General features: G+C 40.5%; 2 protein-coding genes across 7 annotated transcripts in view; one reads left to right on the forward strand and one right to left on the reverse strand.

Moving 5' to 3' along the window:
* The window catches only part of wdfy4 (WDFY family member 4), a 39,010-nt gene that overhangs the window by 459 nt on the left and 10,555 nt on the right, over window positions 1–27,996 (forward strand). For 4 of the 6 annotated variants that reach the window (XM_085428226.1, XM_085428220.1, XM_085428223.1 and 1 more), the window contains exons 1-49: window positions 769–971; window positions 1,798–2,049; window positions 3,303–3,414; window positions 4,101–4,225; window positions 4,325–4,453; window positions 4,596–4,785; window positions 5,329–5,518; window positions 5,873–6,033; window positions 7,175–7,407; window positions 7,521–7,660; window positions 7,944–8,074; window positions 8,369–8,470; window positions 8,594–8,784; window positions 9,707–10,434; window positions 10,609–10,702; window positions 10,803–11,017; window positions 11,111–11,214; window positions 11,342–11,534; window positions 11,837–11,913; window positions 11,993–12,211; window positions 12,351–12,535; window positions 12,625–12,856; window positions 13,223–13,374; window positions 13,450–13,561; window positions 13,653–13,843; window positions 13,947–14,099; window positions 14,183–14,256; window positions 14,605–14,763; window positions 14,886–14,974; window positions 15,072–15,168; window positions 15,263–15,465; window positions 15,642–15,808; window positions 15,881–16,000; window positions 16,079–16,258; window positions 16,344–16,502; window positions 16,896–17,022; window positions 17,106–17,257; window positions 17,502–17,740; window positions 17,825–17,940; window positions 18,041–18,232; window positions 18,310–18,416; window positions 20,894–20,971; window positions 21,093–21,284; window positions 21,369–21,438; window positions 21,523–21,737; window positions 23,600–23,748; window positions 23,834–23,948; window positions 24,126–24,211; window positions 24,296–24,358. In XM_085428226.1, coding sequence (XP_085284352.1) covers window positions 951–971; window positions 1,798–2,049; window positions 3,303–3,414; window positions 4,101–4,225; window positions 4,325–4,453; window positions 4,596–4,785; window positions 5,329–5,518; window positions 5,873–6,033; window positions 7,175–7,407; window positions 7,521–7,660; window positions 7,944–8,074; window positions 8,369–8,470; window positions 8,594–8,784; window positions 9,707–10,434; window positions 10,609–10,702; window positions 10,803–11,017; window positions 11,111–11,214; window positions 11,342–11,534; window positions 11,837–11,913; window positions 11,993–12,211; window positions 12,351–12,535; window positions 12,625–12,856; window positions 13,223–13,374; window positions 13,450–13,561; window positions 13,653–13,843; window positions 13,947–14,099; window positions 14,183–14,256; window positions 14,605–14,763; window positions 14,886–14,974; window positions 15,072–15,168; window positions 15,263–15,465; window positions 15,642–15,808; window positions 15,881–16,000; window positions 16,079–16,258; window positions 16,344–16,502; window positions 16,896–17,022; window positions 17,106–17,257; window positions 17,502–17,740; window positions 17,825–17,940; window positions 18,041–18,232; window positions 18,310–18,416; window positions 20,894–20,971; window positions 21,093–21,284; window positions 21,369–21,438; window positions 21,523–21,737; window positions 23,600–23,748; window positions 23,834–23,948; window positions 24,126–24,211; window positions 24,296–24,358 — 7,781 coding nt within the window. In that variant the 5' untranslated portion in view covers window positions 769–950. Of the gene's footprint in view, window positions 1–768; window positions 972–1,797; window positions 2,050–3,302; window positions 3,415–4,100; window positions 4,226–4,324; window positions 4,454–4,595; window positions 4,786–5,328; window positions 5,519–5,872; window positions 6,034–7,174; window positions 7,408–7,520; window positions 7,661–7,943; window positions 8,075–8,368; window positions 8,471–8,593; window positions 8,785–9,706; window positions 10,435–10,608; window positions 10,703–10,802; window positions 11,018–11,110; window positions 11,215–11,341; window positions 11,535–11,836; window positions 11,914–11,992; window positions 12,212–12,350; window positions 12,536–12,624; window positions 12,857–13,222; window positions 13,375–13,449; window positions 13,562–13,652; window positions 13,844–13,946; window positions 14,100–14,182; window positions 14,257–14,604; window positions 14,764–14,885; window positions 14,975–15,071; window positions 15,169–15,262; window positions 15,466–15,641; window positions 15,809–15,880; window positions 16,001–16,078; window positions 16,259–16,343; window positions 16,503–16,895; window positions 17,023–17,105; window positions 17,258–17,501; window positions 17,741–17,824; window positions 17,941–18,040; window positions 18,233–18,309; window positions 18,417–20,893; window positions 20,972–21,092; window positions 21,285–21,368; window positions 21,439–21,522; window positions 21,738–23,599; window positions 23,749–23,833; window positions 23,949–24,125; window positions 24,212–24,295; window positions 24,359–27,996 lie in introns of those variants that run through there. The other 2 variants (XM_085428222.1, XM_085428225.1) reach the window with 2 other exon arrangements.
* On the reverse strand, window positions 24,564–27,932 carry lrrc18a (leucine rich repeat containing 18a). Its single transcript, XM_085428227.1, has 3 exons — window positions 27,807–27,932; window positions 26,974–27,063; window positions 24,564–25,410 (listed from the first exon to the last, which is right to left on the reverse strand). Exon 3 carries the CDS (start codon window positions 25,404–25,406, stop codon window positions 24,564–24,566), a length of 843 nt encoding a protein of 280 aa, XP_085284353.1. The 5' UTR covers window positions 25,407–25,410; window positions 26,974–27,063; window positions 27,807–27,932.

The following is a 27,996-nucleotide window of genomic DNA, read 5'->3' on the forward strand; positions in this document are numbered from 1 at the left end:
TTAGTACTAATACTGAGCTATGCGGAAGGACATTGCTAAGCCATTTTCTTTGCTACATCAGCGTCTCTGCTCTCTTTACTGAAAAACACCGGTTCACTTAACTTATCAAGCTTGAAAGTCTGTGTAATTTTGAGCCTTTTCTTTTACTCCCAACTGCTGTTGATGACACGTTTCTGTATCGTCAATACTCACAAGATGGCGCCGTTTAGTCATTTAGCTAAACACTTCACAAGTGCCGCACACGTCTGTGTGCAGAGTTTCTGCTGTGGTTATTGGCTTTAATTCACATTCACGAATTGTGGTGTGTTCTGCAACGTTGCTAAAGGCTAGTTTCTGTATTTAAAATACTACTTTAGCATATAAATACATCAACTGTCAACTTGCATGGGTTGCTCTTCTCATAGGTTGGTTTTGAAAAGTCCTTCCTAAACACAAACAGTCCAGCCATTCTATTTATTACCAGCAAACAAACAAAAAGCACTTTGTTTCCAATTGTTTCACCAGCAAGTCAATTCCTTCACGCGACGTGACTAAAAGCCAGGTTTGTGGCTTTTGTTGGTGAGTCATGGGCCATGCCACTGTGATTAAATATCATAATAACCTTACAAGACCGGTCTATAAAAAGAAAAGGGACGTTTCTTTGAGCTGCAGTGGGAGGGCCTCATCTAGCCAGCTAAACAACTGTTATTTCACTTCTGCTTCTCTAAGGAAGTGGGAAAGCACATGACTCGCACCAGCTGATTTGAGTTGCTCAAAGTTCAGTCTACTTGGTGGAGATTAGTAAGAGGCGGGTACTTTTACAAAGGGGGCTGCAATGTATGCACTAGTCATGTCTTAGCAGGTTTCTTCTTGTCCATTCCTCCTGACATGGGAACAGAAACAGACCACTCAAGTAGTTGGAATAACACAGCACAGATGACAACATCACCTTAGTGCCAGGAAAACCCCAGATGGCTCTTACACAAACTCAGGTAAAGAATGATCTGTTGCATCTAAGTATTCATGAATTTTGTGGGAAATATGAAAAATGTGTTGGCTTTAAGTTAAGCCCTCTGATTCTTACCACCATTGTTCGTTATGAGTACGTGATTCAAAATGGAAAGTAGTCGAAATAGAGCGACTATAATATGGAAACGACACTCTGGCTACAATTGCCATGCAGTACAATGGCATGAATGTTTAGCAGTAAAACTCCTCACCTCCTGATATGCTGTTAAGCAGAAGTGAAACACATTGCCTCGCAGTATTTAAATAAAGGGCTTATTCAGAGTCACTTACTCCCAACAATGTTGTCCTATTATAAGGATAACAAGCTTTTGATTTTGGAAGTGCAGTTGTATTGAATTGACTTAGGAGTGCTTATTGTGTCATTTTCACACGAGCGATAACTGGTGCTGGTCATTTAACACTACACTACCGGCCTATTCTTAGCAAAAGATCAGTCTTATTTTTTTGACAAAGCAATGGTGCGTGTGAAGCGTGAAAAGTATCACACAGTAGCTCTCAAAGTACTGAAAGTTGGACATCCTTTGTAAAATGCAGACCCTTCATAAAGATGGTAATCAGTAAATGAGAATGGCACATGACTGCCAGTGGTTTGTCCTTCTGCCTATTTCTGAATTGAGACAGTGTGACCAGGGTTGACGGCAGAAGGTTTAGCTTGGGACAAATTAAACTGAGTGACACAAGTGAAGAAAATGTGATTAGATAATATTGTGAAGATTATATAACCTTGCTGTATCTAAAAAGAAAAAAGATGGAACTGTCATATATATATTTTTTTCTTACCCCCTCCAGGAGCAAACCTTTAGAGGGGAGAGGATCAATAAGGAAACTGGAGAGCTGAGTGGTTCGGGAGAGTTAACAGTCTCTGTGGAGTTGAAGTCAGAGAAAGTGGAGGGCTCTTGTAGCAACCCTCAACTCACACAAGTGCTCAAAGAACAACTGCAGGAGCTGAGAATTCAAACAGCCTGTACCCCTGACCACAGAGCTGTTACTCTGGAGCAAAGAAAGGACCATCTGCGGAAAGTCCTGCCTCTATACATACAGGTATAGACCACTATAAGCAAATAAGTGCATACTTGCCACGGATTGTTCTTCTGTTTATTGTTTTCAGAATTATGTCTTGCACCTCAGTAGTCTACCAAGCATGTTATGTATTTCTGAATATTGTATAACACAGAACAAATTTTCTTCTTGAGAGCCTTTATTAGATTATGTCATTCCAGTTTGCAGTGGGGCCTAAGTTCAAATTTATAATCAACTTTGAAATGGGTAAGTAGATTGCTGGAGACAGTGTGGCATCTGGAAATGCTTCAAAACACAGGAATGAAGACTTAAAGCAACATTAGATGACAGTCAGATGTTTCAACCTTAGGTGATCTTATCACTGAGTGGTTCCAGAACTATTGTGTATGTTGTTCCTGTATCTTTAGATAATAATAAAAAAACAAAAACTCCTTTAAATTGGTGGCTTCATGCCTTACTTTGATTAACTGGTGAAAGAGGTTTTTCTATTTTTTCCTCTCTCGATGCATCCCAGTTATGAGGAACCCTTACTGTTTTTTGTAACACTTGCATGCACTGTTTCACCACTGTGCTCTTACAAATGCAGACATAATTAGTCTCCATACAACCACACGGAACCTGATGGCTGTGTGTGGTTGTATGTGAAAACCTCACAACCTCATAAGTCCATCTTTAGCAAACTAAGTAAAATCTGATATTTTCTCATGGAACTGAAGACTGTATAGTGTGTGGTACCTTTCATTATTTATAGTATAAAACAGCGGTCTAAATGTAATATTTTACTTAACTTAATGCCAAGTACTTAGTTAAGTAAAATATTAGTTATCTTAATGTCAAGCTGACGAGATTGGCTACTGAGAGGCAAAAATCGGTTGCATTTTAACTTACTCTTACACTCAGTTTCAAAGTAATTCGCAGAGAGAACTCTTATTAATTAAATTAGTTACATCAAACATGTTGATAGTACATCAAATCCAAATAAATATTTCTGTTCTCAGTTTTTACTTAAAGGTTTTCAGAGAGGTATTGGGACTGTATTTTGTTGTATAGAGAGGGAAATGGTGTGCACAACATGTAACTTAGTACATGGCTACATTTACAAAAATCAGCTTCGTCTTCGTCTTCTTCTTCTTCTTCTTCTTCTTTTATTAGTCTTTTATTTATCCAGGTAAAACATCTCACTGAGATTAAAAATCTAATTTCCAAGAGAGACCTGGCTTCATGGCGACATAAGTCAAAATACATGTGATGGTTTCTATCCTCTTCGATTCCAGGCCTGTGAAGATGGTGGCCGATTTGAAGGTTTGGACATCAAGGAGCTCGCAGCTCTCACCGCTGACACTGTCATCAGCATTGTCCACAAGAGACTGGCAGACAGACCTGCAGGTACTGCTTCTTACAGTAAATATAGCACAGTAAATTAAGACTTTGGGACTTTCCTCCACCTACTTCTGCTATTTCTGGGTGTCGCTGTTTTTTTCAGTCAGTTATTTTGGCCACTTGGTAAATGGGATGCATATTGAAAATCAAAAGCATACAGTACAGTGTAATGCAGACTGTTCTAAAAAATTATGAAAACACAGAAAGAGGTTACCACTTTTCTGGTTTTATATTTCTATTTCTCTGTCTCTCTCCCGTCTTACTCTCTGTTCCAACTGTTGCCCGTTGTTTATGAAACTGTATATTTCTTTAGATAAGAAAGAGAAAGTTATTTGAGGAAGTAAATGCTTCTTCTTTTTGACACGTGATTTAATTTAGAAAAAGGCCAGCATGGTCCCTGTAGTAGCTTATTAGTGATTTACCTCTTCTCAAGTTTAACCTTCATTTCATTTTAAATGAGTTTACTAGAAACTGTTGTGTATTAAATAAATTCAATTTAGTTATACTTTACTGAAACACTTCTAACTTAAAAAAAATCTGTTTGTTAATTTGGATTTATAATTATGCCAGCTAAGCACATGGTAAAGAACTAAATTGAGCAAAACCGCCGTATTTAACTGTTTTTGAGTTGCATTAATGCCTTCAGATTGTCACAATAAATCTGTTTAATTTGTTTGTTTTTAATCTCTCAGAGGAGGCCCGTGAAAAGGTGGTGCAGTTCTTCAAGAGGCCAGATAATGACACAAATCATGAAATGGAAGAAAGTTTAGGATGGCTGCTGTTAAAGTCTCTCTTGCTGCTTACAGCTGACAGCTCAGTGAGTCATTAACAGTTTTAAAGCATAGTAAAGTTTCAGTCGGGTTGCTACTCCATATTTTTAGTTGATCAGGTGAATTAATTATGTGTTTGTTTTCAGGATATACTGTCATGTATAAATCAAGAACTCCCTGGTGCTTTGATGAAATGTCTGTACCTTCTAGTGTGCCTTCCATCTAAAAAGGAGAGCATCAAAATAGAAGAAACCTTTCAGGAAACATTAACACAGGTTAGTAACAACTGACTTCTCCCTTTAGATGGCAATGGGTTATTTTTGTTTCTGTGATTTTTGGTTTTCTGTTGTGCAAACTCACATTTTCTTCTTTCCCCAATTTTTGACAAACCATACTTCTCTCTTCTTTCTCTTTTAGGTTATTCTTCAGCTGTGTAGGCTGCCAGTCAACGTGGAGATACTGGTAGAGACTCAGGAACTGCAGTGTCTTATTATTGGTCTCACGTCATTATGGGATCAGACCAGTGCCACCTGGAGGTATCAAGCCTCCCGCATCCTCAAAGCAGTCTCTGCTGTAGCAACAAGCAACACTGTCCCCAGCTTACTAGGTAAGATAAAACACAAATATTTGCAGTAATTAACATTTTTGTAGCAAGTATAGTCTTCTTACTGATTTGCTTCTTACTTGTAATAGGCCTCATTGCACTCTTAAATATTGTGTCAAAACAGGATACATAGTAGCATGAGTGGGAAGTGATTTGTGCAGTAATGAATTAATTATAGCAAGAAACATGATCTAACATCTCAACAGAGTTGTACTGAAAGTCACATGAAGCCTTAATAAGCACAAATAATTCATTCGAATGTTCTAGTGCACATGGGTTTACTCAATTTATTTTGGATACCAAGATGCTATCAACACTTTTCCATGTGGTATTTTGGTCAATTGACTCTGTGCCACTTTGCTGTGGAATTAACATTCTACTACAGTTTGTGGAACTTTGCACTAAGAAAAACATTTTATTAAGTCACTATTCAAGACTGCTATAAAGATGTATGGTTGAAAAAAATTGTTTGATTCAACTGTAAACTTTTATGCAAATGGATGTTGTTGTCAATTCGCTAACCAAGAACACTGCTTTTCTTATTAGGCAAGAACTGTGTTCGCATCTGCATCCAGAACCTCTTGCACATCACTGGTGATGTCTCAGGATCACTGCTAGCTGAGGTGGCTGTGGCTGTGTTTAGCTTCATTAGAGACACCTATCACCTCAGTCCAGCCCTGTTCATCGAGTTTGACACAAACAATGGTTACAAGGCCCTCGAGAATATCCTGAAACGGTGAGAATAAAGGTCGCTGACACAAAAAACAATGAAACAGAAGCTGAAGTTAATGATACTCAATTAAAAACATATTAAGCAGACATACTTATCTAAAGACAATTAAATATGTTAAAAGAATTGTATTGTTGTTTTGTTGGTCTTTGTAAGCAAGGAGATGCACATTAGTGAAAGTTAAGTGGAATTTATTAGGATACAACCACTTCAAGTAATGAAATGTTTCATATAAAATCAATTTGGTTGGCCAGCACAGAGGAAGCTTTATTTATCTTTAGTAAAGAGCTTATCTTTAAATATTTATTTCTACTCATCATTTCTTATCTTTGTTGTCTCCTATTGTTATAAAATCATTAGCTGTGAGGAGGGCGTGTCCTTAGAGCAGTTTCAGCCTGTGGAGGAGTTACTGGCTCTCATTGGGTCTTTCACTCTTCTTGGAAAAACTGAACTGAAAGTGGCTCTTTGTGTCACCAACCCCCAACCTTCAGGCTTTAAATTTGACCCTCCACTCACTAAAGGTAGGCCAAGCCTTCATAATAAGCTCTCTATTGTTATTCTCAGGACACCTGTCACTAATTATCACTTAAGAGCTGATTGTACCTTGAGGATAAACTCTGTATTTGGAAGAGATGCTTCATATTCCAAACCATCTAATTAATATCAGTTGCATGGCTCAGCAAAGACAGAATCAGATTTCCCTCCCAGAAGAACCACACAGGTCATCCCTCCTTTGCACTTTTGCCTTTATATAACCCACCCAAACTACACTACCCACTTCCTATGATTTCCCACACATCCTGACTCCCCATACAGCTACCCCCACTGCAGCACACAACGCCCCTCGGGTTAACAGGAAGCTGAGGTGATTATGTCTGGGATGATGAAGTGGAGGCTTCCCCTCTAACTCTGTTAGGATGCCCCACATCCATTCACCACTGGCCTACAGCAACCAGTCATCTATCATGGATGCACACACATCTCTATCAACACTCATAAATAGAGTGTCCGTAACAAACACATACATATCATCCCAGCGTACACACAGACACGCACTCAACACCCATCTATCACATCAAGGAGTAGATCTGTTTCCAGCAGAGGGACCAGGGACTGTTTTATGCTGACCTTATTTGGTTTTGATGCAATTTTGTGTAATCGAGAAAATGAATCCTATTACTAACCAGCCTTTTATTTATTCATGACAAACACAAGTGTGTTTTGGCACCTAAATGTAAGGCCTCCTCTTAATATTTTGACAGTACAGTAAACAAACTCTATCAAGGTAGATCATGCTACTTTTCTTTTGCACTTATGCATGCGACACTATCAAATCTTTGCTTGTATAACTCAATAGGTTTGTGAGATTGAACATGTGCTCTGTTGTTTATGTCTTTGTTTTCCTATGACATTCACATTGTGATGCCAGGAATTTGCACGGATAATTCAGGTTTTAAATTCAAAACATCTTTTAGCTAAATTGACCTCAAACTGATATTGTTTCACATTACTCTGTGTCATAAAGTAGTATAAGAGTGCATTCCCTACCCATTCATATAGAACATATTTTCTCAAATCTGATCAGATCTAAAAGCAAAAATCTTATTTTGAGAAGTGTTCTAGTCTTTGGACACATTTTAGTTTCCATACTCGTGTCTCCAGGTTTGGCAGTGAAGAACCTTCGTGCCTTCCACTTGCTGCAGGCCTCCTTGATGCATTCTGAGGATTCTCTGCTTGCCTGCCAGCTTCTTCGAACCTTACAGACAATATGGGAGAGAGACCCAGCCAATTTCTTCCTCTTGGAGTGGACTGTTCAGTCAGTGGCCCAGCTGGCTACTTGTGTGTGGCGTAAACCAGCTCCCGTCCAGAAACTCTTCTTTTCCCTTGTAGAGATGGTATGATTTCTGATATTGACAGTAAAATACATATGCATCCTTTGTCATCAATGCAACAAGCATACAGGGCCTGATTAAATATCTTTTATTTATTTATTTTTTATTTTAAACAGGTGATATTTAAATTGAACTACATCCCCCATGAGACTTTCCGTGCGCTGTTGAATGTGTTGAAGCAGAGCTGGGCTGGGACTCTGGCCGGTGCGGTGGCAGGGATAGAATTTGGAGTGGTGGCTCTTAAGAGTTTTCACAAGTAAGCAGTGCAAGTTGTTAAAATATTTATCTTTTCAGTACGTTCCTGCTTGCTCGTTTATATATATATATATATTTTTAATCCTAAAATAAAAAATATATATATATATTGTTTTTGGTCTTGTTAGTGAAATTACTTTAAAAAAAGAATGCAGCCAAAAAACAGTTGTCTTTAAAAGCAAAAAAGGTGGGTTATTCAGATCATTTAAATGTCTGTCTTTAAATATTAAAAATGATGTGTACTGCTCTTTTAATTTCTTTAAATAAAATCTCTGTTTTTGAAGGATGACTATGCACAGTGCAATGCTTTCCGAGGCGCTAACTGACTTGGGTCTGCTGGAGCTGCTGCTTGGAGAACTCCGCAGGAGAGCTAAAATCCTGAGGAAGGCTGGAGTAGTCTCTTGTCCTAAAATGGGTATAAATGATTGTTTCAGTTTCCTCAACTTGTCATATAATTAGTTGTACAAGTACTAAGTGCAGACAAAGGGTGCTTGTGTGACATAATGCCTGCCGTTACAAAAAACTTGGGAATGAACAGAACACTTGGCCATGAAAGAGTACTTAAGAATACAAAGTGTGTCATTGTGAAATGAAACTCGTATGCTTCTTTGTATTTGGCTATGTACCTTCGGTCTAGCAGGCAAATGTAACCTGAAAAGTGCATCTTTCATCCTGACTATGTGCCCTGCGGTTCACACCTTCTCTTTAGATTCTCAGCAGCTGCCATGTATCGAGGAAGGCGAGAAACTGCTCACTACTTGCATGCTTCAAGTTGTGTCAGCCCTTACTCTGCGTTCAATCAAAAACACAGGTACATGCAGTCATACTTTCCATATCCAGTCACTTGTGTACCAGGCATAATAAATATTTCTTTCTTTCATTTGTCTTGAAGCTGCACACTGTTTTTGCTAAATGTTTTGCACATGTATTCCAGTTTCAGTGCGAGACCTTGGTATGATTCCCTATATCAAGATCTTCTTGGATGTTGATCAGTATCGAGAGTCCACTTTGAGCATTTTGGAGCAGCTAGCTGAGATTAACCCAGAGGAATTCATGAGTACAGCCATTGGAGCTCTCTGCTCCTCCACACAGCAGGAACTTGGATTAAAGCAAGACCTTTTGCAGGTACTTTACATGGACCCTCCATCAGAGACAACCTCACACACACACACACATCCAGTGATCTAAGTTGAACTGTGCATGTAGCCTCTATATCACATCATAACAAATAGTAATACACTTAAAACATAATAAGCTTCTGAATTTATTTTCTTAGCATGTGGGACTCTTATTCCATTATGGACAAATGCAGATTGATTTGCTAAAATGCGTTTAGCTGTTAACTCTGGACCGATTTGATTAGACCTGCAGCCTTGTGCTGTGGCACTCAGAAGATTACCACCTCTATCAGATCAGTGAATGGGACAGATCTGATTAGACTTAACCAAGTTACACACCTACTGTATGTGTCCATTTTTATAGATGGCAGCAAGAAGACCACTTACTTGCTGATATTATGTGTACTTTGTGTGTGAGCGCGTGTGCTTGTTTGTGCACACATGCACGCTTTTTTTCTGGAAGTGTGGGTATGTGTGTATGTGTGTGTCTGTTCTTTGTGCTAACATGGTTATAGCAGGTGGCAATCAGATTGGGTGCGACCTGGGCTAGCAAGTGTTGAGAGCCATTGTGATTACTCCAGTTTCAGTTAATCACATTTCCCCCTGCGTTCTGTCTCACACATTACCTACCTGATGGATTAGTTCTCTAAATTTGATAAAGGCTAATGGGATTTTGTTCACTTCCAAAAACTAGTTACCAGAAATGATTTATGATTTATCTATACGTTTCATCTATTTTTTATGACACTGTTTTAATTGAATGGGGAGATCTTTTAAAAGCCAAGATTTTAGGCTTAGTGCCTATTACATTGCTTTATCTGTCAATGCTTGATCAGAATCTACTGGGTAAATGTATTATTAAGCTAAAATGTGTTTTAGTGTACATGCAGATTGTTCAAATGGTCTCAGTTCTGTCTTTGGTATTTCAGTCTTTGTTGAAGGTCTTGGAAAGCCCCAACAGTTGGGATGCCTTCAGGAGGGCAGGAGGCTTCACTGGACTGTTGTCTCTGGTGACGGACATGGAAGGAGCCCTATCTAACCCTCCGCAGGGAGAAGTGTGGAAGTCACTGGGGCATCAACCACTAGTTGACCACCTCCTCCTCACATTGCACATTTTGTCTGTGGTTGTGCATCTTCACACTGCAAATGCCCATCATTTTGAGACTGGTGGCTTTTATGAAAAACTGGCAGAGGCTCTACTTCAGCTTGGCTGCTTCCATGCTGAAGGCTCTGGGAGAGAGAAGTGGGTTGGTGAAAAGTGCTCCTGTCCCTGGACTGGAGAAGAAAACCAGGCTCCTGGAAAGAGCTTCTACCAGTTTGTTGATTTGGCAGAATCCCCTGTAGCTTCTGCCTCTCCCTCCACACCACAGCCCAATCTGCCTCTCACTCTTCCGACATGTATAAGGCTGCTGTCCTTTCTCGACCAGTTTGCCACAGGAACATACTCTCCTCAGAAGTTAAATTTGGGACCAGAGCGAGAGGATGGATGTGATGACAATAAAAGAAAATCAAATGGAACAGCAGCACATGAAGGAGTTTATTCAGGATCTCCTCCTGCCCACTTGGGATCAGGCTCACAGTCCATGGAGGACAAACAGGGAAGTTCCAGAAACATGGTGCCCAGGAGTCCCTCAGTTTGCACGGAGTCTCAGTACAGGTGGATATTTCATTTTGGAGGGTTTTTCTTAATATAAATTTATGCATTCACATCTAAATTGTACACATAAATGTACTAATTGTCTGTGATGTCAAGTATTGACCCTTTCCCCCCCCCCCCTTTTTTTTTTTTTTTTAAATCTCTTTTTTTATTTTTATGTTGCCTGGTTTATAGTAGGTTCAGTTGTGATCCTGTTATTCTTCACCCAGGAGCAATCAGAGTTATTATGACTCTCCTTCCATCGGTTTTTACTCACGAGGACCCACAGGTACCTTTCCATACCTGACATTTTACAATCTCTAATGTGCCATACTTTTTAATCCTCAAAGAGGCCCGGCATTAGAGAAATTTATTTTCCTCTTTCACAGCTCTCAATGGAAGTCCAACTCTCACTTGCACACCACATCCAGGCAATGGTCAAATCTGAGCGAAACCGTCAGATTATGTGTGAGGGTGGGCTGGTCTCCATCCTCCTGGCCCACTGTCAGAGCATGTTGCTCACTCCTAACCACCCACTACATCTACCTGTTACACGCATTTTGGAGAAGCTCTCTTCCCAGTGCATCACTCCTTCAGACTTCAGGTCAGTTATGCACATAAACTGGAGTTTATATTCAAAGTATTTCTTTTTTGTACTGAACCCACAATATTGTCTATATAACCTTTCCCTCCTCAGAAAATTCCTGTGTTTGGGGGATCCTCTCATGTGTTTGGGAGACAAAACAGCCAAGCAAATACAGTCAGAATGTAACCCAGAAACCAACGGACCTGTATCAAATGGTACACATGTGTCAGGTTTTTTTGTTTGTTTTTTTTAAATCAATAAATATTTCATTTCATCCTCTTGAGATTTAGCTTTGGTTTTAATACATGAAACACATTAGATTTTGCTTGTTGTCTAAACCAGGTCACAATACAGGGGTAAAGACATTGAAGCGCAGCTTCAGTTTGTTGCAGTCTACAAACTCCATTGGTTCAGCAATCCCTGTCCACCAGATCCTCAGTCTCGTGTCCATGACTTCACCGCGGACCTTTAAACCACACAGACTCTCTTGCTCACCTGCTTTTGTGGAGTTTGACATGAGTGAGAGTGGATATGGGTGAGTTCTTGCTTCACTGAGCTTCTGACTACTCTTGCAATATTAAATAGAGTAGATGATTAGATGGGGTTTTGTTTGTTGTTTTTTTTGTTGTTGTTTTTTGCTGCAGTATCAGATTTCATCAAGTGATAAGAAAGGAAAAATAGTGAGAATACAGTAGTGAAAAGAGATAAGAATTTTAAATCATTATGTTAATAAAATATTGTGCTGTAAGTGTTGCACATAAAATTACCTTATAATTAAAATAAATAAATAAATCAGCCATTTGCTAAATACTTGTAATGTAACATTTTGCTTTGTAGCTGTCTTTTCCTCCCCTCTCTGGCCACAGTGAAAGGCGTGACTGCTGATTCAGTCTCAACAGGTGGAATTGGAGGAGGCAAGTCCCCATACTTTATTATTGCAGATTTGTGCATGATTCTGAATAACTGTTTAATCAGTTCCCTCTCATATTTCAGACTGCAGAAGTTTTCCACCTACAGCTGGTCTTTCATTTACCTGCTGGTTCCAGATCAACAGGTTCAGTTCAGCCTGCGATTCCCACCCAATCCGCTTACTGTCTGTGGTTCGCCACATGTCCCGCACTGAACAACAGTACATCTGTTTGTCCATCTCCTTCTCAGCCTATGACGGCTGTCTGGTAATATCTACAGAGGAGGAAGCATTAACATATCTAGGTGAGAGTACTGTTTGTTCTTGGTATGAACTTAGCAGAATTTGTTTTGAATTTTAATTAATTTTTAGTTAAAAACATCAGTGTTTTTGCAGTGAGGTGTTTAAACTACAGAGACCATTATCCTCCATGTTTTTCAACAGATATGATGGAGCCGGAAGCTGAAGTAAGCAGTCCCACATCTTTGCCTACGTCGCTGAGGTTCCGTTGCTCCAGTATGCTGGTCCCAGGTCAGTGGCACCATCTGGCTGTGGTCATGGCCAAAGACTTGAAGAAGAGCTGTGTGACCTCGGCCTACTTCAATGGCAAAGCAGTGGGGACAGGAAAGGTATGCTGCTGAGAGGAGAGAGGAGCTGCACTGATTCAAAGTCTTACTGTAGCATTCATGTGTTCATTCATGTGTCCATTTCCTGTCAGATGAAGTATATTCAGCCATTCCCTGGTCAGCATGTCTCCATGGACCCCTCAGCTGTGATTGATGTATATGGAGTAATGGGGACACCTCCTCTCTGGAAGGAATATGCTGCTGTAGTGTGGCGAGTGGGTCCGTCTTACCTTTTCGAAGAGGCTTTGAGCTCTGAGGCAGTGGGTGCTATATACACACAAGGCACCGCATACCTTGGCAATTTTCTGGCTTTGCGAAACACAAGTGAGTCAGCGTTGCACTAATTTCACACATCTCTAATTTGTTCACTTTTAGTGAGTCATCCTAAATGGGCACTTTAGGTTTAGTCTGATTTTGTCTTTTGTCATGAGTTTTCATCATGTGAACCTACAATTAAGTACAAGTTTGATAGTGTCATAACAGTTCTCATTCAAAAAAAACATCATGGTAGATTATTTTAAATTATTACATCAGTTGCATGTAATTGCACAAGTAGTTTTTCTTAATATACAGAATTTGACAGTTTATTGTGATCCATTATGTGAATCCATCCATTGTGCATTGTTTAGCTTCACTCGCTGGACTTGATATACTTCACCGGTCTGTATTTACCTCTCTGCTTGTGTCCAGGCCATGATCGAGATCATGACTCTCTCCCTCTCAGACTTGTTCCTGAGGAGAGGATCTCATTTGGCATTAACCCAGCAGTTTCCACATTAACAACTGTTGTTCAGATCAGAGAGGATTACAACGAGGTGGATTGCAGGCTGATTGCTAAAGAGGTAAGGTGAGCCTTTTGTTGAAACTAATTGTTTGTTGTTTTAATAGATTGTAGTAATCCATGTGTCTAATTGCAGATGGGGATAACATGTCGCGATCAGTCCACCCCTGTGTTCCTTGCTCAAAACATCAGCCAACACCTGAGTGGTACAGCTCGTACCATAGGAGCAGCGCTGGTTGGACATTTTGGTAATTCAAATATTGTCCTGAAACTGTTGTTCCCTATTACTGACACTTTATTTATTCATTTATTGTTTTACGTTTGACTACTTCCTTCTAGGTGTGCGTACGTTCACCCCTAGTTCTGCATCTAATGGTTTTCTGTACGTCGGTGGACCTGCTGTTGTTCTCAGTCTGGTTGCAATGGCACCAGATGATAGCTCTTTGTATGCAGCAGTTAAAGTCCTTCATTCTGTTTTGGAGACCAACTCTGCCATGCAGCAGGAAATGAACCGCATAAATGGATACAAGGTCTGTGAGATCTTCGTGTGCTGGAGTAGCACAGTTGATTTATTAAAAGACATAAATATCTGCTGTTTACAGTTGTTATCTCTTTTTATGTGTGTCCTTGTAGCTGCTAGCTTTCCTGCTGAAGATGAAGAGCAGTCTGGTCAGCCACCGAACCTTTCAGTTGGTTCTGCATCTCACAAATTCATTTGAGCCGGGCTATGGATCTGGTTGCCTACAGAAAACACCTGCTTTCCAAGCTCTGCTGTGTGACCTAGATGTGGGTATCCAAATTTTACCCTGTTATTGTTTTATTTTATTTTTGAAGGCTAGTGAGAATCTTAATGTCTCTCTGTTTTTCAGGTGTGGCAGAATACTCCAGACAGTCTGCATCTTTCAGTTCTGAACTACTTTGCTGAAATCCTGAATTCCTCAGGGTAATTTCCACTGTTATCAACGTGTAACCCGACCACAGTGTCTACATATGTAGTAGCTAATTTATTATTAACTCAGATGATTGACAAGGTACGGGGCACAAAAGAGGCTTTTGTTCAGAATTGATGACAGACTTTATCGGTTGTTCTGTCAACATTTATAACGGCTTCCCATCGATATCCTGGAACTGTATGACAGAAAGTCAAGGGAATGTTCAACAGAATCAGCGACAGAGGCTGAAGAGAAGACTGAATGTTTGAGTGGATTGCTGTATTAGATTTTCTGTCTGTGGGAACAGATTGCGATTGATATTAATACTGTTTGCCTTTCCTTCACTGTATCCTCAACAGTGACAACGGGAATGCAGCAGTCATCCACAGCGTGGACATGTTACCAAAGCTGCTATTTGAGTTGTGTGACCCTGCTGTGACCATTCAGAAGGTTGTGATTATTTCTCGTGTCATCACATCTCTCCTTAAGGTTTACTTGACCGCCACTGACATAAGCAGGTATAGACAGGGAACGCACTGTCAACAACAACTGTCCTTTTGTTACATTTTTAAAAAAGTATGTTATCTCATTATGGTTGGTAAGGGCTCATACTTTCTCTGGATTCCTTTTATTTGATTAGACTTGGGCTTTTCCTGGTCTACACTCTTCCTCCTTCCAGTAATGCACCTGAAAGCGGTGAAATATCTGATGTTTCACAAGATGTGCCAGGTACAGCACAAAAAACCAAAACCGTATCTCATAGTGTGTCATGTTTAACTCAAGTTGTTACTTGTACTGAGCCAGGCCTGTCTCCCCTGTGCTGCAGCTCAGAGTACCGGCCCAGCCAGCCTCATCTGGATCCGCAACCAGATGCTGCTTTTGCTTTGCGAAATCCTTGAGCCAGACAACTTTTTAAACAAAGAGTGAGTCTGTTACCTTTTAGCTATCCAAATTCTGAGCATAAAGAATTTATCCATTTTCTTGCTTAACCTTGAAAATTTTTTTCCCCCCTGCTAGTCAACAGAAGGTCGTATTTGATGCCTTGGGCAGTGATTGGTTCCTGTTCTTCCTTCAGCCACACCTTCATCCTTCCACATTTAAACTGGGTCTCATTCTCCTCACACACTTTCTGTCAAGTCCAAGCCAGCAGAGAAGCTTCAGAGAGGGAGTTCTTCCAGGAACACTCATTGGGGGCATGGAAGAACCCTTTGCTGTCATGGGTACATAAAGTTTAACATTATATTTACTTGTTTAATTAGAAGTTTGATTGCTTTTAAGTACTAATACAACCACACTAAACAGCAGTTTTTATAGAGAACGTTACTTATTAATTTTACACATATAAGTATTTCACCTAAAACCAACTAATATCAGTAATTTTTTGCCATGCTGCCAGACAATCTTCAAGCCAATTCTTGGTCTCACGAGTGCGTCAGTACCACGTGTTCTGGTTTTGATGTACTGCGGGAGTTGCTGATCAAACAGTCTCATCTACCTCACGTGTATGAAGCTCTGGCTGCTCTGCTCCAGGGGAAGAAGACCAGTCACACTGCAAAGGGAAATGTGGGTAATTTGTTGTTTATTTATTTTTAAATGTAGTAATCTGTCTTGGTCATAATTTATGATATACTGTAGGTTTGTTTGGATGATATCCTGCAGCCACTTATTGACAACCAAGTGGAGACTCCTGCCCAGCCCCTCTGTGTTGAAGCTGGTTTAATAATGGTGGAATTGGTCAAAGTTGTTGTCACTCAGGTAATATAAATAAGCATAGCACTTCAGTTTTTCACCAGAAATGGATCATGTTTAATAACTTTGCTTTTGTTCTTACAGCCCTTTTCGCCATCGAAGTGCAAGTCAGTCACTGATACATCATGGGAGTCACAGCTTCCAGCAAGCGTGATGCAGTTTCTTTGTCTCATTCATAACCTCCGGCCAAGAGACCCACTGTGGGCATCACCCACATTCCTGCACGCGCTCGCTGGCGTTGTTTTCCCTCTGGATATTTCAGAGGTCTGTGTGGTGTTCTAGTTCCACAAAATTCTTTAGCAGTTCTCCTCTCTCTGGTCTTATTCACTCATTTTCTCATGTCTTTCAGGGGGCCAGGAAGTGCAACATAGTGAGTGAAGGCGAGGATACAGTCAAGAGTCATCAAACCCAGAAACCAGTCCTTGATTTCATCCGTATTCTTCTTATGGACAGTCTTCTCAATGTGTCTGCCAACACCAACGCTCATCCTTTTGTTCTGCTACTGGAGGTGAATTTACATGAGTACAAGTTATTGTGTAATGTTTCGGCATAAAATATATCAAACATAGACAACATGTCCTTATCACAAACAAAAATATATTTCCATTGAAGAGGCCTCTTTATTTTACACTAATACTGTAAAACTCTCATTTGTCCAGAAGGTGCCACTCTATACTCAGTTACTAAAACAAGCATAGTCAAGCTATTCTCAATTAAATTATTCACCACTAGGAGGGCAAAGCACAAAGAGGGCAAGCAGTGCAGAGTTCTACACGTTTTCAGCTAGACACTGCAAGTGCAGATGCTGATGGCAACAAACATCAAATTAAAAGAGAAAACTTTTACCTATCAACATGTTGTCTCATTAATTTCTAACCACTTAACTACTTAAATGTTGCAGTTTTCCCCTGATGGTGCATCATTTGAACAGAGCCAGAGTTTTCAGAGTGAGTTGCTGGAGCTGGTCATAAATATCATCTACATGCTCAGCGATGAGGAAGACAACAACACTCATCTGAGTTCACAAGGTAGAATTACAATCCATGCTTTATACGAATACTTGAATTCTGTACACAAAAGTGTGTTTACTTTTTTTATTTTAATTTCCCAGACTCCAGTAGCGAGAGGCCTGAAGGACGGATGGTTACACTGATGGAGAATGTGGTGCTTTTCAGTCAGACTTTGCTATTGAAACTTTACATCGGAACTTATTTGGCAGACTGTGAGATTTTGCTCAACTTCCTCGCAGATCAGATTGTGGTGGTGAGACAAATGCACATACACAAACATGCATGTAATGGTATGTGAATGTTTCCTCTAAAAAGTGTACATATTAAATTAACAAAACTTGCAAAGCTGCTCTATAAATTGTTAATTTGGAGACAATTTTATAATCAGTGGGAACTTTAAATTATGATGGTGCAACATCTGCCCACAGTGCGCAAATGACTCATTTTGTTTCGGTTTTATTTTAACTGATGATAAATGCACTGCTGTATTCTTCTAGGCTCTAGAGAAAGGCCAAAGTCAAAAAGAGAAGATTGTGTCTGACCTCTACTCATGCACCAATAAAGTCCTCCTTTACTTCTTGTCTCAACCGCGACATTCCCAAGAAGAAAAGGAAGTGGTCATCAAGGCATTGCAGACCTTAATGGAACGCTGGGATGTTGTAATGGCAACTTACAATGGAAATGCCAACTTTGTTACTTGCCTTCTTCACTGTTTGTTACTGATACGTTCTGGCAGGTAACAGAAAAACAAAACCCACACACAAGTGCGCACACAGTGAAACCTGATTCACTGGTAATTCACACTCTCACATTTTTGTAGCTATCCTGAAGGTTTTGGGTGTGTGGCACAAAAACGGAGCAGAAGTTCATCCAGCCTGTCTCTTGCCAAAACTAAGCAATCCAGATCCCTCAGCAATGGAGGAGATGGTTTGACAGGTATATGAATTTTCCTTTACTTTTACCACTTTAGTCTGACATTTTGTCAATTTTAAGTCCACCAGGTCACTCAGAACAATTTGGTGCTTGTGTGTTCCAGATGAGAGCCAGCTAGTGTCCTTAGTGGAGGCCTGCTGGTCAAAGGTCATATTGGAGAGGCAACGCATGCTTGAAGAAACCTATAAGATAGAGATCTCAGCGAGCCACAAAGTGCAGACAGAGCCTGTCAGCATGACTGACATTAGTCCTCTTTGGGAGGAGATGGCACGCAAAGCCTGGCTTCTACACACAGGTTAGTTCCTGCCATGGGAGGTAATGCCTGACCATTAGTGCCATGATACTGACATCTAAACCCTGACTTTCTTTCAGAGTATCAGAATAAGAAAGTGGCCAGCAGCTCTCAGAAGAAGTTTGACATCAGCAGTGCTCTTCGCTCAGCTTTGGGAAAATCAGTTCCAGAGTCAGTAACTGTAGAGGTAATTGTGCACTTATGTTGTCTCAGTATTTGGTTCTTCTGCACAGAGCAGGCCCAAGCTCTGTGACTGTTGCCCCCTGTGAGGATTGTGGGGTTGTTACCTTTCCCATGTGTCTCTGCATCCTAGAGCTCTGTGCCAAACACTCATCCCAAAGTCACCACTATCCTTGTGCTGTGGGCCATCCAGCCCTGTGGGGGTGTTTGATTATTTCTTTAAATAGATTTGGATTATCACAGCTGATTGCCCCTGAGTGGGCATTGTAATTGATATCTGTTAGGCCAATCCATGGGAACACTCACTACAACACACTGTTTGCAGCTGAAGGTTAAAGACGCGTTTATTGTTGTTTTTTTCCCCCCGAAAAACACGTGGCCCACATCATTAGTTCCCCCACAACGCTTAAGACGTCGAGCCATCTGGAGCAGGGAGCAGGGACATATTACTCAGGCACACAGGCATGAAATTACCGCGTCTGTGTGTCTGTCTCACACCCTTAAAGTGTGTGTGTTCTTGCGCACGTCTCTTGCCCACAGAAATCGGGTTGGCAATTATAGTGGTACCAATCTGATGAAAACATTATTCATTTGATGTTATTCTTTATCATATCAGTCTTTGACAGGCTATCAGAGAGGGTGATGAATTGTTTTTCCATCTGAGATGCAGGAAAGAAGAGGGAGGAGAATTTTTTTTTTTTTTTTTTTTTCCCTCTCTGCAGTGAGTTGCACCACTTTGCTCAAAATAGGTTGCAGCATGCACTGAGTGCTCAGGAAAAAAAATGGAATCATCAGCTACGGTCAGCCAGTCAGCTCCTTTTTTTTTTTTTTTTTTTTTTTTTTTTTTTTTCCCCCCCATCCTTCCTCATGAAGAAACAAGTGAGTCATTAATTAATTTCTGGATCATCAACTTATGACCTTTGTTTGGCATGTGACGAGCTTATGGGGAGTCTCTTTTCAGACACAGGATCCATGGTTGCATAGAGCACTGAGCATAGTTTCTTGGGCTCAGAAATGTACATTTGTTGAACAAAAAAGAGTTTTAAAGCCCACTGTAGGTAATGAATGAGAATATAGAGACTGATAGGCAGACTGTGTCCTCAGTCAAGCTTCAGTGCAATCCTTCCAGAGATTTATTTCATCACCGAATGCAGTTTCCATAATCATATCTGTGTCCTCATATTAGAAAGATAATTAACAGCACTAATGATCACGTTAAGTTCATTACACATTCACTGCCAGCCCAGAATGAAGTTGACATTATGTTGCCTTATCATCAAAGGTGGCGTATTGTTGGGAAGTCATTAAAATGGAAATGAGTGTGATGTTCTGATGTTAATTGCAGAGGGAAGAGATGAGTTATGTATTTAATGCAGCATTTAAAAAGCCAATGAGGTTCCTATCTGCTAAATGGGGTAATTAATGCTATATATTACTTATGTTTGTCAAAATGAAGGAATGAAATTAGGAGATGATGACGCCGACTTGCTGTTTATCTGTCACAACATGGCTCTAGCTTGCAAACTTCATTATTACACTCTTTTCTGTCTGTAATATTTCTATAATCTCCCCTCAGATTACCCCTTTATTTCTTTTTCCCTACAACTTCTCATTTGAATAGGCAGTCAGTCATTTAGAGAAACACTTTTCATTCTCTGGCGAGCTTGTCAAAGTTTGGAACATTTTTGGGTTTCACTTTTATTCTCTCTCTCCCCCCCCCCCCCCCCCCCCCCCGAATTCTTTTTCCTTTTTCCTGCATCTCTTGTAATGCAGAACTAGTTGTTTTTCCTTTTATTCTACTTGAAATCAATTATTCTGTTCGTGGGTTTATAGTTCACAAAATAGAATTAGTATCTGTAAATAAGACTCTATATAAAGACTTACCGTATTTTCATTCAGTCAATTAAACGGCTTTCCTGGGTCAGCTGTGAGGATGGACACATGTTGTTTCACTAGTCTCTCAGCGAGCACTGCTGTGATGATGGGCTTAATGAAGCAGTTAACAGTCAGAATATGATCCCAGTGTGTCTGCTGAACATGAGCATCCTGCAGTGTCAACACGGCTTTGTTTTATTTTTTTCCCTCATTTTTCATTTCTATCCTCTTTTAATCGACGCATAAACTCTGACTCGCACAATATAAAAGCATAGACACACACTTACCTTGCCCTTTACGGTGGTGTGGCTCAGCAATATTAATGTTTATGTTAATTAGATAATACCAACAAATGATTACATTTCCAGACAGGGTTATTGTAAGACTGTAGCCACTAGCTTATTTTGCCCAGTGAATGCAATTTAGAGCAGATGTAATTGTATGAATGCATTGTAATTGCATGAAGAAACAACAATACTATTATGCATATACAATTTATGTGAACATGATGTGTACTGTGTGTGTTTGTACGATATGAGCTGGGGGAAGAGTGATTGTGCTGCCCCTCTTTTCATTTGCACCCATCAGGTTACTCTTGTTGCTTTGCAGGAGTTTTTGTCCAACATGGAATCGCATCGACAGAGAGGCTACAAAGTGTTGGAAAAAATGAGGGCAAACCACTTACAGGTTTGATGGAAATTTTTAACATGAATACGCTGCAGTGTATTTTATTACAAATTTAAAAGCGGGTCTAATGCTGTTTACCTCTGTGGCTCTTCACCCCCCACTATTCTGCTTCGTTTCGCAGGTACGTGCCTCTGAGTGGGAGCATTTGAGCTTCACGTGGCTGAAACTGGAGGCCGAGCTGCTGAGGGAAAGAGCCGTTTTCGGACCTGGCCCAGGAGTGCTGTTGAGCCAAGATTGGGTGCAAGACGCTGCTGAAGGACGCAATCGAACGAGATCACGTATTCGCAGAAAGACTCTGAGACAGTCCAAACGGGTATAACACTTTTGTGTGAAACACATTTGATGTTCAGATAGTGTACAGTCTAACCTGTTACAATGTCATATGTTTTTACAACAGGCGCTAGGAATGCTGGGTATAAGGCCTGACATGTCCGAAGTTGGCAAAAACAGATCAGAAAGTGACGCGGGTAAAGATGATACCTGATTGTTTAATTTATTTTTTTGTATTGACTCATTATGCTCAGTGGGGAAATGTATTTTCATTCTAACAGAGCCTAAGCTCTTGTGTGAAGTTGCTGCTGAGGTTAAAGACGAGGAAGAGGATGGAGGACATTTATGTGATCGACTGACTTTTTTCCCTGCACTGAAAGACACACCTGTTATCACCGAGGATCTACCCGACCCTTTAGCTCCTGTGCCCTGCTCCCTCACGCAAGACTGCCCGGACATACGTGTCATCCTGCAGGAGCTGCTCCCAGGAGAGGAGGTACTTTGGGTTGGAGTGTGTGTTGGTATGCTGGGCTGCAAACATGGTCCTAAAAAGAAGCACAACTGCTTCCCACCCTACTAATATTCACAATCATAATTATCTGATGTAGACTAAGGGATTCCAATTGCCCAGTGCTGCTATCAGAATTTCATCTTTCCTCATTAGTATAATGTTTTAATCTTGAGGCCCAGCACAGCTCTTCTCATTCTTACAGTGAGTTAGAAACCAGTGCACATGTTGACAGGGACTCTCATCGCTCCGGCAACCAGCCGCGGCTTTTAATGTTTCTGACAGAAGTATTAATAAAAACAGTAGGAGGTGATGCAAGCTGTCTTACATCCGCTTAGTAAGTGTGTGATGTGTGCAAGTGTGTCCTGTTGTCTTGCAGTGGTTGAGTGCATGAGTCCTGCTGAGCTTCCTGTCAAATGAACACAGTCATTAGCTCTGAAAAATGCACACACATGCACAGACTTAACACACACACATGCAGTAACACACAAAGGGAGACCCACTCATAATTAGCTTGCCAGCGCCAATAGTGTGATTATGACAATAATGTGTGTGGGGAGAAATCAATGGTCTGACATTAGGGCTCTTAGTCAATAAAAGTCCTCCTTTTCTCTCCTTCTTCCCATCATCAGCTAAATCGCTCTCAGACTGATAATGCGTATCTGTCCAGCGCACAGTAAGGAGATAAGGAAACAAGTTTATTGTTATGTATTTAATCTTTGATAACAATAAATTTAACTATTTTTTTCTGAAATATAGTCATTGTTGGAGACAGTAGGCTGGGTGCCAGTTTGCTTTCACTGTTGGAAACTGCTTCACAATCTGAACATGATATAACTCAGTGCAAGATTTCTCTACCATGTCGCTAAGACTCACTCACCTTGACTCTTCTTAAACACTTAAGTGATATTATTCATAGCGTATCCCTGCGTGTGCATTCAGACAAGAGGTTCTGATCACTTATCAGGTTTTCTATTGTGTGTGTGGCAGTGATTAATTCTCCTAATAATGGCCAGGCAGGGCCTTCTCCTCCACGTGTGTGTGTGTGTGTGTGTGTGTGTGTGTGTGTCTGGGGGTAAGGAGTCTGATTTGATTAGTATAAATTGTGAGGAGCCTGCGGGTGTGTAAGGGCCCCATATGGTTTTTGGGCGCTATGTCTCAGAGGGCCTGCAGAGGGGCCAACACATGGAGACAGCCAGGTGCATGCACTCGTGGTGAAATGAGGGGAGACAATAGAATTATCCACGCATTATCACAATGCAGTTAGCATTAGCTACAACCAGTACTGAAAGCAGCATGTGGGTTCACTTTGGCACTGGATGGAACACACACTGCTGGAAAAAAGGGGGCCGGGCCTGCTAAACCCCATCAATCAGTTCAGATAATGAAGTGTTCAACTGTGTCTTTTTAATAATGATTAAAATATGTGATTAAAATGATCAATCAAATAAGGCCTGAAGTGCCTGTGTTGCTGCCATGTCATGTCCTTAGAGATTGAGCGAGATGGGCGCTGATGTGGATTGTGCTCCTCACATGGGGTTTAATGTATATCTCCTACTCTATGCTCAATGAAATTCAGTTTGAAAGGATTTTACTGGCATGAAAGTTCAAAAGAACAAGTTAATTTCATTTTTATTTCATTTTTATTTATTTAAATGGGACAGTGCAATTTAACATAGTCCAAGTACAAAACATGACACTGATGTAACGCACATACGTTTATAGCTGTTGCTAATTTTCAACAATTGTCCCTTGTTGGGCTTACAATCACAATACATACATTGTAAAGTACTTTACACAATAACAGCAGTATGAACATTAATGCAAGAACTCTTTCTCTCTTGCTGTAGGTAATCTCTAAGATATGTGTTGTGATGGTGAGCGGCCTCAGAATCACAGAGGGTTTGCTGCTGTTTGGGCAGGAGAGCCTGCTCTTGTGTGAGGGATTCACCCTCAGCCCTGCTGGAGATGTTTGTTGCAGGAAGCACCACCCCAGCAGGTATAACTGTGCATGTTTACAGTTCTGCACACCATGGATCTTCACTTGTCGGTCATTCATCATCCTGTGTGTCTCTTTCTGCCAGTGTGAGGGATTCCTTTATTTCTATCATGCTAAATAAAGACCTGCCAGCAGCCAGTTGCAAATGCTGGCTGTATGAAGATATCAAGGAGGCACGCTTCATGCGTTTCCTTTTAGAGGTCAGACACCCATACACCTACAGATATCAATCACATTTGATCTTAAACTTCCTCTTCTTACACACATTTTATTTGCTCTTATCTTTGTGGAAAAGCGAATCTGATAGAATTTCTGTTTAAAGTGGGGGAAAATATGCACTTTAAAAAGGCTACTGTCCCTCTCTCTGTAACTGTAAGGATGATGCTATTGAGATCTTCATGAAAAACGGTCACTCAGCCTTCCTGGTATTCCTGAATAAAGACCATGTCTCTGCTTATAAAAGGTAACATATTTATATATACTGGATAATAAGAAAGATTTATTTTCAGCATTCTGATCTTTGTCTTTGGTCTTTTTCTCCCTACAGGTTGAGCAGAGTAGTGCCAGCCTTAAAGGGCAGAGGAGTTGCTGAGGTCATTGCTAATGCCAAGTAAGTGTCATGCGTTTCTTAGAACCACCCATAGGCAATATTTCAACAAATTTCTTTTTAATCATCAGTAGAAACATTAAGCTTACAAAAATAGTCACAGCTTGATATAATGCACACGCCTATTAAATGCTGTGTGACTGACCTATCATTCCATCCTTTCCTGCTGTTTTGTTTTTTGATAAGTTGACATCAGGAGACCTGCTGGTCATTTGACTTGCACACATTCAAGCTTTTCTCGTAGTCTCCACAAATCCTGATTGACTGTAGCCACTGAGTTTGGTGCCACCAGGCCAGGAAATGCGCTTTTCTTTTTCTTTTCAGACATGCAACTATCTACTCCTTCTGCTTCCCTTCCCCTTCTCCCTTCCGCACCTCCTTTAATAAGCTTTTCCCTCTCTGCTTTACACCTTTTAAGGCAGGTCCTACACAAGCTGCTCTCATGGACCAGATACACATCCTCCTTATGCTCTGACTTTCCCTTCAGTAATGTCTCATCTTTCCTTTGATGGTATGATAGAGGATTTCGTTTCACATTCACCTTGGTGAGGTTGCGTAGGCCTTGCAGAAATTGTGGTAACTTTTTAAAGAGATTATCAAACAGGCCCAATTCTTGAAGATTTTCCAAGGCCACCAAAGTGAGAGGCAGGTCATCAAGCTGATTCATTCCTAGATTGAGACTCTTCAGATTAGTCAGGGAGCCCAGGGTGGAGGGTAAACCTGAAAAGGTTAAGCAGTTGTTGGAGAGGTTTAGGTGTGTAAGTCCCCTATGGTTGCCAATGGACTCGGGCACAGACACTAGCTTGTTACTGTGTAGATCCAGCCATCTGAGTGATGACAAGTCCCCAAAGTTTTCTGGGAGTTTCTCTATGAGGTTGCGGCTCAAGTCCAACTCGTCCACAAAGGTTATCTTGAAGAGGCACTTTGGGAATATGGTTATTCCCATGTTGCTAAGAACGAGTCTACGCCGTCCATCTGGGGTTGTGCGTATAGCCTTCTTTGCAGTTTTGAGGGTCACCTTTGTTCCTTTTGCTTCCTTTCTCTTGGGCATGGTACTGCAATGCACAGAGAATTACTGAACAAGTCGGTTTAAAATTTCAACTTGGCCTCCCTTTTGAGATTATTTCACCAAGAGACCAATTTACAATAATTTATCTAATCTACACCACCACACAGTACTCTAGCAAACAAAAGGGTTGTGAGTTTATGCGTAAAGATGTGAGCGTGTGTGTGCGTTGTGTGAGGCTGATGTGATTTATTCAAATACACGGGCTTATGTAGGCCTCGGGCGGTGGGGAAAGCATGCTCTCTGAGGAATGAGAGCTCGAACAGCGTGTGTGTCTCCATGAGTGTGCATGTATCGCAGTGTTGTGACTGCACTAGTGCGTGCTCACCCAGTGTTGCCCATGGGGGTATTTAAGAGCATGACTCTCTAATTAAGGCTAATGCTGGGGAACAATAGGAGAGAGGCGACACTGGGTAATACAGCAAAAACAAATGAGTGCTGATGCTCCCTCACCATTCAGTGGATTGCGTTGCTTGGCTCTTCTCTCTTGTGTGCATGTGACATATTGCCATGCAGGTGTGTTGACAGACACGTGTGTGTGTGTGTGTGTGTGTGTGTGTGTGTGTGTGTGTGTGTGTGTGCAAAGAATCAAATCAGGACTTTGATAAATGATAGTTGGTGAGTGTTGGGAGTGTAATGAGGGCTTCGCTCTTCTCCCCTCCCTGTCTAAAAGAGCAAGGTGTGTGTCTGTTTGTGTCTGTGTTACACCCCAAGGCCCTCTCTCGCCTCATTCATCATCCTCAGGATGAGAGAGGTTATCCACTGGTGCTTGTTCCCATTATAACTCCTATAGAAAACTATTGCATGAAATTATTGCCTGCAATTAGATAACACGTACGGAGCCAAATGCAATGATTGATTTAGTGCAGTTTTACAAAATATTTGGTCAGGAGTTATTGGCGTTCGAAACGGACACACTTTAAGAGGCTCTTGATCATTTGAACTCATTTCCCACGTGAATCCTTATTTCATCTTTGAGTTTCTGTCTGTACTGTACTTTTAAGACTTTCATCCGCAGTTTGTTTTAGGTGCAATATGCCTTTAATTGCCAAGCCAAATGAAAGGACGGACAACAAGAAGCAACTAATCCTTACAGTACTTACAATTTAACAACAAAAAAAGCATGGCAGTACATCATATTGATCATAGGTCTCACTTGTAAATGAGACATTGAGTCTCAATGGGGCCACCTGTATAAATAAAGGTATTTGTCTAACAGTTTACAGTTTATAATTTTAAGGGTGTATAATGTCAAAACATAAATAACGTATACATACCATGCTAATGCTAACATATAATTCTAGTTGTCTGACTTTTATTGAAATGTTTTAAGTATAACAACTAACTAAAATAGTGTTTTCTGTGTTAGTGTTAGTCTAAGTTTGTTGTTGTTGTCTTGCTTCATGATCATCACTTGTTTCTGACCTGTGTGGCTATATAAGATTTCTCTTTTAAGTTCTAAATTTAGACAACAGTAGGTTATTTGTAAGGATAGCTTTAGAGCTTGGACTTGTACCACTTATTATCAAAATGGATGAAGGCAGGCACTTACCATATTTTTCCCTTTGGATTGTTGTTAATCAAGTGAAGAGCATTCCTTAAGCTTCTGTGAACTGGTTGCTCATCTCACAGTCTCTCACTTCTGTGCAAAAAACAAAACACGTTTTATTGAGATGCAACACCTTCAAAGTACATTTACAATGATCAGTACAATTTGGTTGGTATGTGAAAGTTTTTGTGATTAAATGACAAGGAAAGACCATTCTTCTATATCAAAATTTTCCTTGCCTTCCTGATCTGAACGGGGATAGTTGAGGTTCTTCTTGTTTTATAACGTTACTTAGCAACTGGGCTGCTTGGCGCCTGGACTTTATTGCCCTGTTACTAGTCCACAGAGGAAGAGAGGAGATTTCAGGAGTAGTTGATCACTTTCCTTATTTAGATTAAGCACATTTAGGCAGGAGTATAATACTGAATAAAATGTTTAGTCACACTGTTATTAAGTATCTATTTTCTCAAGCCAGTCACACACTTTCTTGTAATTAGAGATAAGCAAACTGGTTTAGTTTCTTAAAAAGCAGCTTTTATTGTAGTGCCTGAAGAAATGGGGCAAATTCAGCATGTCTGTTCAAACATCAGTATCACCTGATATGGATCTGTCTGGAAATAAGCTGACATTTAGCAGTGAACAGCTAAAAGACTTTAAACAGTTGTTACTTTTTGTGACTTTTCTGTTTCCTTCTCGCAAAGAGTGGAATCAGAACCTAAACAGGACAAATTGACCTGTCAGCATTGATATTTCCCAGTCAGTTATAAAAAAATAACTATACAACAATACAATACCTAAATAAAGTAAAAACAGCTGACACCAAGTTAGATATTAACCGTTGTTTCTCATTGCTGGGAAACAGGAATTTCACAAGATGATGGTGCCCCTGTTGTCCAAGTAATCATCAACTTCCGTTAGGGAAAAATGGTGCCACATGTCAAAACATGCCCTTCAAGTCATCAAATCTTCTTTCAAACATTCCAGTTTGCTGAAGTAGCTCCAAGTCAAAGAACCTAGTCTTAATTA

Source organism: Rhamphochromis longiceps, linkage group LG13, assembly GCF_057381845.1.
Source record: "Rhamphochromis longiceps isolate RC_006_pf linkage group LG13, R_longiceps_female_GT1.1, whole genome shotgun sequence".
NCBI lineage: Eukaryota > Metazoa > Chordata > Actinopteri > Cichliformes > Cichlidae > Rhamphochromis > Rhamphochromis longiceps.

What these genes read in the sequence shown, in the direction of transcription:
- lrrc18a (XM_085428227.1), bottom strand. Translation starts at nt 25,406, where the DNA reads ATGCCCAAGAGAAAGGAAGCAAAAGGAACAAAGGTGACCCTCAAAACT.